Source organism: Hypanus sabinus, chromosome 9 (assembly GCF_030144855.1).
Source record: "Hypanus sabinus isolate sHypSab1 chromosome 9, sHypSab1.hap1, whole genome shotgun sequence".
In the NCBI taxonomy this organism is placed as follows: domain Eukaryota; kingdom Metazoa; phylum Chordata; class Chondrichthyes; order Myliobatiformes; family Dasyatidae; genus Hypanus; species Hypanus sabinus.
Window position 1 is genome coordinate 40799171 of NC_082714.1, and position 12491 is coordinate 40811661.

Here is a 12491-nt window from a genome sequence, read left to right on the forward strand (position 1 = left end):
AGGGCCATTTAGCAGTAAGTGAGACCCTGCAGTTAAACCAGCCCTGACTCTTGTACCTGTGAAAATCACTCATACTAAGGCAAACATGAAAAGTAGTATTAGTATTTCCACATAACATGATGAAAGATGAAATTCTGACTAAGAACAATAAATTTTCTCCATCAAAGTCCAGTTACACTACATCTGTCGCATGTTAACCAGAGGCCCTGTAATACCATGTTACTGGCACTACAAGAACATCCCACTTGTGCTTTCCCTGAGTGACTTATTTGCAAATGCTGTTGTTCGAATCCCAGCCAAATCTTCTTAGGGTAAGCAATTTGAATGGGTCATTCATTTTACAAAACTAAATGTCACAACTTTTATTAATGTTTCCTATTAAAACACACATTCCATTAAAGCGAGAGGAGAACCACAGGATCAAATATAAAACGTTTCTCTCTTCCATCCACAAAACAAAGATAGGTTTGTCAGAATCCAATCACAATGTCAGAAGCCTAAAAGGGAAGACTCGATAGAGAAAGAATACTTCTTCACATTTAAGAAGTATCTCGATGACCATTTGAAGACCCATAACCCACAGGGCTGTCCACCAAGAGCTGGGAAGTGGTTTTTATATAGACAGCACAGTAATGGCTAGCAGGGACAGATAAATTGACTGCTTTCATTCTGTGCCATAAACTCTCTCTTCCTATGACAAAAAAACCCTGGGATCCAATTACAGAAATCAATCTTCAAGTTGTTGGATACCCTTTGAGATATCCTGTCTATCGTCATTTTCACTCTCGCAATCTGAAGTAAAAACTTACAAATCTTACTTCCTCTGTATTGACATTATGATGGACCCGGTAACCAGGGCCCTGATCCACATGACCTTTGCCCTTTAGACGTTCATGGCCTTTGCTACTATGAGCAGTGTAATATCGCACAAACTTCGTTCTTTTCACCAGCAAGTGCAAGATGAAACACATAAACTCCATTCCAATTGAAATGAAGAAGAAGATAATGGTGTTTTTCCTTTCATCTGGAAGCAGGAGTTTGGTAAAAATTCTGCTGAGGGATATGATGACACCAGCAGTGCCTATAATAGAGAAAAAAAATAATCTCTCAGTGTTATAAATCAGCAACAAAAATACTCCACCCATAAAAATGTAATGAGTCTTTTTCCAACTCATAACATGTTCACTGACATTGCAATGGTTTGCCACTTCTTTGCAAGCAGAAGGCATCCGTCACTTAAAATATTCCATTACTTTGGAGAAAATATACTGTTCACAAACAAATGTCTGTGGCAGAACCAACAAAAGGTCTGTGTTACTTCCTTAAAAAACCTGCAACGTCCCACAGAAAACTTCCTATGTGTTTCCCATTCCCAAAGAATGCAGAGCTTGACCTCAACCGAGTGAAGCATGGTACTAGCCCTACTTTGTTGCATAATTGTCTTGCCATACATCAGTGTGAGCATGCAAAAGTATGTCCCATATAAACTAGAGCAGAGAATGATCCAAAAACTCAAGCAACTGCTGAGGAAAGAGGAACAGTTGAAGCTTCGCTCGGTAATCCTGCATTGCGTTTTGGATCAGCATCTGTTCAGACCCAAAACTTTGACTGTTTTTTCCCCACAGAAGCTGCCCAACTTGCTGAGATTTTTCACCATTTTCTTTTTCTGCTTCAAATCTCTAGCACTACAGTTTTAATGACTTACACGTTGTGAAAAGTTGTACTTAATTGTATCGTGCTCATTAATTTTGAATGTGTAACGTTAAAACTGGAAGAACAGTATCACTGGCGACGGTGGAGGAGGAGCACTTCTTTAATCACTCCTCCATCAATTGAACTCTACATCAAAGGGTGAGTACAAGCAGCTGCTGAAGGCTTTGTGCTCATTTAGCACTAGCAGCCAAAAGCAACTTTCCCTCCCTAACTTCTGTCCCATGCTTAATCTTTCACACCTTGGAATCAGATCAGAGAAGAATCGCAGAATAAAACAGAACCAACTGATCGATGAGCTGAGAAGAAGAAACTCAGAAAAAAACAATTTTATGGAAATATCATCTCATACTCATAATAATTTCATTGATGTTGGTGATGCACTTGGACTAGGGAGATACTCTATGTATTAACAGCTTTAGAATTTAGTTTAATTTTGTACACATTTGAATAGAATGAGTTCATTCTTCAAAGCCTGATTGAAACCAGGACTATAACTGGTCAGTAAGACTCAGCAACACACATGGAACATGAACATTGTACAGCACAGGAAGAGGCTCTTCAGCTCTCCATGTCTGCGCTGATCCCATCAGCCTGCTCATGATCCATATATTTCCAGCTTGGACATGCACAGTATTTGCCTAAATACTTTATATTATATCTTCTTCTACTATCGTCACCTGGCAGCACATTCCAGGTAACTACTATTCTCTGTGTAAAAAAACCTGCCTCACAAATCCCCTTTCGACTTTCCCGCTTCTCATCTGAAACCAGTGACCCCTGGTAGTTGACATTGTCCACCATCAGAAAAATATTCTGAAAAAGAGGCAGGATTTAGGAACATTTGGAGAGGCATAATATGATTAGGAATAGTCAGCATGGCTTTGTGAAAAGCCTTACGAGCCTGATTGAATTTTTTGAGGATGTGACTAAACACATTAATGAAGGTAGAGCAGTAGATGTAGTGTATATGGATTTCAGCAAGGCATTTGACAAGGTACCACATGCAAGGCTTATTGAGAAAGTAAGGAGGCATGGAATCCAAGGGGACATTGCTTTGTGGATCCAGAACTGGCTTGCCCACAGAAGGTAAAGTGGTTGTAGATGGGTCATATTCAGCATGGAGGTCGGTCACCAGTGGGGTGCCTCAGGGGTCTGTTCTGGGACCCCTGCTCTTCATGATTCTTATAAATGACCTGGATGAAGAAGTGGAGGGATGGGTTAGTTAGTTTTCTGATGACACAAAGGTTGGGGGTGTTGTGGATAGTGTGGAGGGCTGTCAGAGGTTACAGCAGGACATTGATAGGATGCAAAACTGGGCAGAGAAGTGGCAGATGGAGTTCAACCCAGGTAAGTGTGAGGTAGTTCATTTTGGTAGGTCAAATACTCTTGGTAGTGTGGAGGATCAGAGGAATCTTGGGGCCTGAGTCCATAAGACAGACAAAGCAGCTACGCAGGTTGACTCTGTGGCTAAGAACGCATACGGTGCATTGGCCTTCATCAATCGTGGGATTAAGTTTAGGAGCCAAGAGGTAATGTTGCATCTATATAGGACCCTGGTCAGACCCCTCTTGGAGTACTGTGCTCAGTTCTGGTCACCTCACTACAGGAAGCCATAGAAAGGATGCAGAGGAGATTTACAAGAATGTTGCCTGGATTGGGGAGCATGCCTTATGAGAATAGGTTGAGTGAGCACGGCTTTTTATCCTTGGAGTGACGGAGGACGAGATGAGACCTGATACAGATGTACAAGATGATGAGAGGCATTGATTGTGTGGATAGTCAGAGGCCTTTTCCCAGTGCTGAAATAGCTAGCACGAGAGGGCACAGCTTTAAGGTGTTTGGAAGTAGGTACAGAAGAAATGTCAGGGGTAAGTTTTTTACACAGAGAGTGGTGAGTGTGTGGAATGGGCTGCCGGCAACTGTGGTGGAGGCGGATACAATAGGGTGTTTTAAGAGACTCCTGGACAGGCACATGGAGCTCAGAAAAATAGAGGGCTATGGGAAATGCTATGTAATTTCTAAGGTAAGGACATGTTTGGCAGGGCATTGTGGGCCAAAGGGCCTGTATTGTGCTGTAGTTTTTCTATGTTTCTATCTATCTTCTCATTATTTTATATACTTCTAACAGATCACCCCTCAGCCTCTGACACTCCAGAGAAAACAATCCAACTCAGTGCAATGCAATCCAGTCCAGGCAAGATTCTGATGAACCTCTCCCGCATCTTCTCCACATGCTTCCTATAGTGTGGTGACCAAAATACTCCAACGTTTTATACGGCTACAATATGATTTCCTATCTTTTATACCCAATACCATGGACATTGAGGGCCAAGAACGCCATGCACCTTCCCCCCCCCCACTTGTGTTGCCACTCAGAGAGCTATGTCATTTAGAGATCCTTCCAAATATTAATGCTCCAAATTGTCCTGTATTTTCCACATCCCAAAATGCATCACCACACACTTGTCTAGATTAAACTCTATTTGTGATTTCTGCTCCAAAATTTCCAACTATATCCTTCTGTATTCTTTGATAACCTTCCTTGCTAAAGAAATAATTAATTTATCCAAAGAACTTTAAAAAGAATCCTTCAGCAATACAAGCCACTGTATGTGAAGATGTTCACAGTGAACAGGGAAATTTTGGTTTGGCTGTGGATAGCACAAAGCCAACCTCTCCATCTGGCTGGTCATAGTCATTCCTATTGATGCAATTTTACAGCCAGAATAGAACCTGATGGATTTACTGTCAAAGACTGCCAACGCTCCGGGAACACCGTGGAGAATTCAGGATCAAAAGGTTCAACTCCTTGACATGTGACCCACAAATAAAACTGGAAATATGTGAAAACCTGTGCTCTGTGCTTTCATTTCCTTTGACCAGTTATATTTATTCCGTATCAAAGGACAGGAGGCATGTGTTGGATTGCTGCAACGGGATTGGAGGCAAATGGTCATGTGGAGATAACACCAGGGATACATCTCACCAGTGTTAGCGTTCCTAACAGATGGTGATAGAACCTTATTAATTCTGAGTACATTATATTAAAATAGGAATGACAGTATTAAAAATAGAAAAAGTAATCTGCTTTACTTTAAAATAAGTATTGTTCCTAGTAATATATTTAACATCCACAAATGGTGGGGGTCCCTTTCAAAACTGAAAACAGGAGATTTCACTTCTACTCACTTTCACCAGTCATCACCCCTTGGGTGTATCGTTTGGGTAGCATCCCCGTGTAGCCATAGAAACTCGATTGCTGCACTTCATGCAAAAGAAAGGAAACATATAACATTAAAAACACAAAATGTTGGCAGAACTCAGCAGGCCAGACAGCATCTATGGGAGGAGGAAGTGACGACGTTTCGGGCTGAAACCCTTCATCAGGAGTGAAGTAACATGGGATGGTCGAGGGGGGATAAGAAGTGGGGGGAGGAATGAAGTAGAGAGCTGGGAAGTGATAGGCTGGAGGGAAATGGGCTAGGGGGAAGGTGGGGAATTATGGGAAATAAAAGAGAAAGAAAGGTAGGGCTGGGGGGAGATTATAGTGAGGGGGAAAAGAGAGAAAGAGAACCAGACTAAAATTATAGATAGAGCTGGGGTAAGGGGGGGGGGGGGTTGCAGGGATATCAACGGAGGTCTGTGAGTTGACTGTTCATGCCGGCAGGTAGGAGGCTACCTAGGTGGGAGATAAGATATTGCTCCATATCGGAATGGGAGTGGTCTGTGGAATTGAAGTGTGTGGCTACAGGGAGATCCCGCCACTGCTGGAGGACTGAGCGCCAGTGTTTGGCGAAACGGTCTCCCAGTCTGTGGCGGGTCTCCCCAATGTATAAATGGCCACATCGGGAGTACTGGATACAGTATATCACCCCAGTTGACTCGCAGGTGAAGTGGTGCCTCACCTGAAAGGACTGTCTGGGGCCTAGGGTGGTGGTGAGGGAAGAATTGTGGGGACAGGTGTAGCACTTCTTCCGTTTGCAGGGATAAGTGCCCAGAGGGAGGTCGGTGGGGAGGGATGGGGGGGGGATGAATGGACAAGGGAGTTGCGTAGGGAGCGATCCCTGCGGAAAGCCAAGAGTGGGGGGGAGGGGAAGATGTGTCTGGTGGTGGGATCCTGTAGGAGGTGGCGGAAGTTACGGAGGATTATACGCTGGATCTGTAGGCTGGTAGGGTGATAGGTGAGGACCAGGGGGACTCTATCCCTGGTGGGCTGGCAGGGGGATGGGGTGAGGACAGAGGTGTGTGAAATACAGGAGATGCGATGGAGGGCAGAGTTGATAGTGGATGAAGGGAAGCCCCTTTCTTTAAAAAAGGAAGACATCTCCTTTGTCCTTAATGAAGGGCCTCATCCTGATATATATATATATATAAAACATAAATATATAACATTAGTTGCCAAACAAAGTAACCTGTTTGCTCACAAGCCGAGTTGTCAGTGCTGGGGTGCTTCTTGCTGGGGCAGTGGATTAAATAGAGAAAGAGCTACTCCAGCCAGTCTTCTATATCCTACAGACTGGGTTCCAAAGCACCACATATGGAAGATTAGAAATGCAGCCCAAATCTCTCACCTAATCTGGGATACTCAGGGGAGAATTTAAACTCAAATCAAAAGGTGATAGCATATTCACAATGTGATCTCCCTTACAATGGAGAAAGCAAACACAGATTGGTTCCAGCCAGCATTCGTAGTTTCCAGTAGTCTGCCACTTTATTTCCCCTCACACCAACGTATCTGTGTCCTCTTCACTGCTATGATCAGACCCAATGCAAGGCTGAGGAAAAACTTTGCGAAGAAAAAGAATTTCAGGATGTATATTGTATACATTTCTCTGACATTAAATGTACCTATTGAAACCTATTGAAAAACACCACATCTTGTTTATGGATGCATTGCAGCCTTTTGGACTCAATCTCAAATACTTCATCTTCAGATTGTTCATTTTTCTTCTGCCTCTCCCAGAACTGGATATTTCTGTAATGTTGGCTCTGCTTTTTTCTCTGTGCATGTCCCAAAGCTCTGAGATTAGCAACACACTATTTGTACCATTGGTCCCAGACTTCTGCGGTCGAGAGAGCGCAATGGCTTTTCCACTTTAAAAACGCTCCCGCGCAGGTTTCTTATCATCGTCGGACATGACCGACAGGTAAGAAAACATAAATCTGACTCTATCTCCTTCAGTATCACCCTATAAGAGATCTCTTGTCCTCTTGTCCCACCCAAGCCTATCACTTACTCTCTCTTCCGATTGGTTTTCTCACTTTCCAATTCTGACAAAGGTTCTCGGGCCTGGAACGCTAACTCTGTTTCTCTTTCCACTAATGATGCTTTACCTGATTTCAGCATTTTCCATTTTTTGTCTCAGGTTTATGGTATCTGCAGCCTCTTTTTTGTTCTTATAATGTCACTGAGAGCATTAAGCACCAATTTACACTAATCCTATACCCACCCCATTTTATTCTCCATACAGTCCCCTCAACTCTCCCGAAACCCTAGTTCTCACTGGTGACAAATAACCTAACAAACTGCATTCTTTGGAATATCAAAAATTTCAATTTTAAAAATTAGAAGGCACAGGTTTAATAGGAAGAAGTCTTAAAGAGTATCTGAGGAGTGCTTAATATACAGTTAATGGTTGATAACTGAGGAGATGATGGAACCAGATGCATTTACTGTGTTTTCGAGATATTAGACTGATACTTAAAAAGGCAAGGCATGAAGGGAAATGGTCCCTATATGGATGAATGTGGTTAGTGTTGGTAGGTAAAAAGGTTACTCTGTCTCCCTCATTTTCCTGTTGACACATCTGCTCATCTGCCTCTCTGCTTCCAAGAATCCAATAAAAGATCTTCTGACAGCTGAGTTGTGACCCCACCACACATCTTTTGCCTTGCCCCTCAGCTTCTGTTCTTGGCACTGAGTACAAGTAGAAATACAGATCAATGTTGTCCAGCCATTGATCTGTTCTTCTTCTAATTTTTCCATTTTTCCACAATGATGTCCCTGATGAACAAAACTCTCTCGTGCAAGGTTGTCGGAGGTTTGTTTAGTGGCGCATGAATTGTACAGCACAAATATTGTGCAAGTTGTAGTGAAGGCAGTGATAACCTGGGGCAGTTTTAGTCAAACGAGGTGAAACCGCACAAGAAACCTCTTCTTGCTACAGATAACCGCAGCTGTAAGTACTCAAGCCAAATGAGTAAAGTCTCTGTAGTGAGACCTTTCCTGAAGTGGCTTCCTAAAAGACAACACACCATGGGGTGCCAGAGACAGATGCGATAACAAAAGGATATGAAAGGTACCCAAAAACTAAGACTCTATTGTCTTTGCTAATTTCAAAATATCATCAACTGTCTGCTTAAAGTTTCAATTGACTTTAATATCTCTATTGTGAACAGCCATTGATGCCGCGAGTAATTAAACATGAACAATTTACAGTAATTAGTATCCGTAACTGACAAGCCAACTCTGTATAAAAATAGCAGTTTTCTGTTCGGACTAGAGAACAGTGTGGGTGACAGGGGTCTATGCTGTTCTCCTTGTGCACAAATAAGTAAAAGGTATGCTTGAGAATAGTACTACGTGTGTTCAGGGCCCCGTTATTTTAGTTATTTTATTATTGGTGACAACAATTACTTTGACAATATCATATCTCTTTGTCACAACATTGTAAAGGTTACGATGATTGACAAGCACAGAGCCGCCCACGCACATAAACCATGATGTCTCAGCCAAAACTGAAATGAAAGCACTCATAAATAAAGGAAAGAAAGAGGAATAATACTGCAAGAAATATTTCCATGTGGTTTTAACCTTGGTGAGTTATTGTACAGTGCCCATTGCTTCTCTGCTAAGGCCAGGAGAGGAGGAACAATGCCTTGGTGATGAATGGCCATAATGATTGGGGAAGAGAAGGTCAGGATGCAGAGGAGGGTGGAGGAAGAGTTTGAAAGAGAAAAAAGGAGAATTTTTCCATGCATGGGAAGGATGATGAAGAAATGTTGTGTATGACTCTCAAACAAGGGCTGGAAGGAATGCTTACCTGTACAGCCAAAAGCAACAATGCCCACTGCTGCCAAGTTGATGCCATATGCCTGCTGTATAGTGAACAGTTCCAGCCAAACATCAAAGACGCTCACGAACATAAGAGGGCCCAAAGCAAACAGGTAACCTGTCATCAACAAGACAATTGAAGCTCTGATTAAGCTAGAGTTCTGTAAGGACAACAGCAGCTTGACAGAATACCACTCAGAGCTGTTTCTAGCTTTATTATTGGCTTCCGTAGCATGAGCTGATGACAGCATTCTGCCTGCTCCGGTTCCTACCCAAGCAAGGATACAAGGGCAACGGAGGGAAAGGGACAGAGGTTCACAACGTTGATTCTTGGAATACTGGATCTGACATCAGAAGATAAATTAAGCCCAAAGGTTCTGGAGAACCAGCTTGTATTCAAAAAATTTTTGATACTTAGGATATTAAAGGTTATGGGGCTAATACAAGAAAGTGTTGTTGAATGTTGGACCATATACAATAGGCCTATGTTATAATGGCCTACTTATGGTTCTATTTGGGCATTCTAACATTCTGAAGCAATTTCCAGGCCTGGGATGCATATGGTGAAGTCATTTCCTGAGGTTCAGTCCAACTGGAGCACTGCACATTGATGTAATTGTCACATTGATGTATATGGAATCTAGCTTTGTGCAAAAAATTACTACCATATATAGCTGAACCTATACATAAATCATTGTACTGTTAACAGTTCATTGTCATTGTACTGTTATGGGACATCTTCAAAGGGATGGGAAGTGGATATAGGTAATTTAAAAAAATTATTGGGACCAATATCATTAAAACTCTAAAAATGTTTGTGCTTCAGCATTGCATTGCCATCAAACGCAGCTCCTCAAAACAACAAAGTATTTTGCAATTTCAAGGCCAATCAATCTGGCTGAGAGAGTATCACAGAATTACTCTGTTATGCAGCAAGCTAAAGGCACAAAGGCACATTAGCCCAGAAAGCTTTGAACTTATCTACACCTATAAACTCTCTGTTCTACCCAGCAGCTTTACTTAAATGACTTAGGAAGGGGTTAATATAAAGTGTGTCAATTAACCATTTAATAGTAATTTCTTCATTGTCTGGGTTAGTTATTCAGTGTATCTTACAAACCTCTGCATTCTAGTTTAAGACATAAGAAACAACTTATCCTTGACAGACAAACAAGCTGGATGAACTCAGCAGCTCGGACAGCATCCGTTGAAAGGAGCAGTCAACATTTTGGGCCAAGACCCAAAGACTGCTCCTTTCAATGGATGCTGCCCAACCTGCTGAGTTCATCCAGCTTGTTTGTGTGTGTTGATTTGACCACAGCATCAGCAGTACACTTAGTGTTTGTTATCCTTGACAGGCTGTGATGTTCTTTAAACCCCTGCACTTACCAACAGTAATGCGGGTATGCAAACTGAGTAGCTCCACCAATGCATTGTTCAAAATCACAGCGATCAGAGCAACAAGGATGTAGGTGAGACTCATGTCAAATACAATGGATGTTCCTGCAAGACAAAAAATATGCATTGCGGTTGTAAAATGTCCATCTGCAGCTCAGGGCATCACAAAGCTTAGCGGTTAGTATGATGCTACTACAGCTCGGGGCGTCAGGGTTCAGAGTTCAATTCCAATGTTGTCTGTAAGGAGTTTGTATGCCCTCCCCAGGATAGCATGGGTTTCCTCCAGGTGCTCCAGTTTCCTCCTACGATCTAAAGGTTAATTGGATGTTGTAAATTGATTAGGCTTGGATTAAATCGGTTGTTTGCTGGTGGCATGCCTCCAAGGACCGGAAGGGCCTATTCTGTGCTGTAACTCCAAAATAAATGTCCCAAAAACAAAAATCACAGGCAGCAACTGCGGAATTTCCCTTGTGTGGAAACTTAATTATTCATAATACTTCAGAAAAACTTTTGATAATTTGGATTAAACGGAGAAAAATAAAGACTAAGATTTCAAAGAGAGTAAAGAAGAAAGGCAGAGAAAGAGAGAGAGAGAGAGAGATGTTTATTTCTCCCTGTCATCAAAAACATTACACCATGAGTGTCTTTAATTAAAACTAGTCTATTAAATGAGCCATTTGCAGGATCTGGGGTGTCACATTAACTACTGCCCAAGCTCCCCTGACCTCTTGCGTTAACCTGGTATAGGTGTGTACTTGACTGAGCCCATGGAGGCTAGTGGTGTCTGGCTGAGACAAGAGAGGCTAGGCACAAGGCCTCAAGTGTGGGTACACCTTCACCAGAGTAGGTTCGAGGATCCAGCCTAGAACACCTCAACAGCTTTGATAGAAGACAAAGCTGGAGGTGGAACTTCACCCCCTGTCAAGAAATTTAACTTCTTAAACATGATGTAATTAATTTAAGTTTGTAAAATATACATACTAAGATGCTTTGAAATCACTTACAAAATGCTAAAAAAAATATTAAGCAATAAAAATAATTGGTCATTATTGTGGGGACCCACAGCAGAAGAGGCAGCAATATTAGATTTCACAGAGTAAAGCAACAGAATGTAATGACAGGAGTTACTTAATAAACTCTGGACTAATGGTAGCTCCACATAACCCGGAGTTAGCTCAATGCAAATGGGTATATAGCTGCAACAACTGGCCATTTCTGGCTGTTTTAAGAGGCTTTTAAGAGGTTTCAATCTTTCACATGCTTCTACGCATGCAGTTAATTTCACTGTTTGCTTCTGCAGCTTCAATAGTGTTTTTAAAGGTGCATAGGGACAGACCATCCTTCCTTTATCCCCACCCATAAATCTGTACCCCCAATTTCCACAGGAGATACTAGAGCAGGAATCCTTAGGAATGATGTTATTGGAAATCCACTGGCTGAGATCAAACGAGATCCAAACATCTGCCTTCCTGATATCTGGTGACTTTACACCTAGGGATAATTGCGCTAATCATCTTAATGTTTCACCCATTCCCTCGTAAGAGCTGTACCTGGATACTTTTGGTGTAGATAATCTACATCCGTGATGAAGCTGTTGTAAGGCAGTAGGAATCCAACTCCAGCCAGAAGCATTGCAAAGTAGATGCTGTGATAGCTATCCTTGGGATGTGACTCAACATCTGTGTAGTAAAGACAACAATAAAAAGTAATTAAAACACAATGCAAACTCTAGTCTTTAAAGATTAAGGCTGGGGCATCGGGGGTTGTCAACTGTAAATATGGACATTATTCTCTGCACAATCTTCACACTCTTTCACCCTGATTTGGACTGGTAGGAATTTGGTAGTTGGCTAGTGGGCAACTAGTGGAATTAAATGATCCACTTAAATCAGACCAGGATTGTTCTGGGATCTTCCAGATCTGTGCAGATCGGCAAACTAGTTCCTGGGACATTCTTCCATAGATGCAGCAGTCGCAGCCTGAAGAGGCAGGCTGGATGAGAGATTCATTTCAGTGTTATTAGTTAGAGCAAGTTCCACGTTCTAAGTGGGAAGCTGAGTTAGCAGGGAGCACATCACCGAATGGTGATGGGTCACTTAAGCAGAAAGTCATACAGTGAGTCTGGTGCTGCACTCTCTGAAGGTGCCTCACATTACAGTGAAAGTCCTATCATCCAGCCGGCACTAGAGAATTTCCCTTGAGATTTCCAAGCCGAGAAATGGGTTTCTATCCTCCATTGGACTGTTCAAAATGTGCTTACACACAGTTAGAGCTCCCCAAGAAATCTGCACAACTTTATAAAAATCAATAAAGTTCAGCACAATGG

The 12491-nt window shown here is 42.2% G+C and overlaps 1 protein-coding gene across 1 annotated transcript in view; it reads right to left on the reverse strand.

Annotated features, from left to right (window-relative positions):
• slc29a4a (solute carrier family 29 member 4a) overlaps window positions 1–12491 on the reverse strand; it is an 81396-nt gene that overhangs the window by 27030 nt on the left and 41875 nt on the right. The window contains exons 3-7 of the mRNA XM_059979535.1: window positions 11716–11844; window positions 10157–10270; window positions 8757–8885; window positions 4903–4977; window positions 810–1081 (exon numbers count right to left, since the gene is read on the reverse strand). Coding sequence (XP_059835518.1) covers window positions 810–1081; window positions 4903–4977; window positions 8757–8885; window positions 10157–10270; window positions 11716–11844 — 719 coding nt within the window. The remainder of the gene's footprint in view (window positions 1–809; window positions 1082–4902; window positions 4978–8756; window positions 8886–10156; window positions 10271–11715; window positions 11845–12491) is intronic.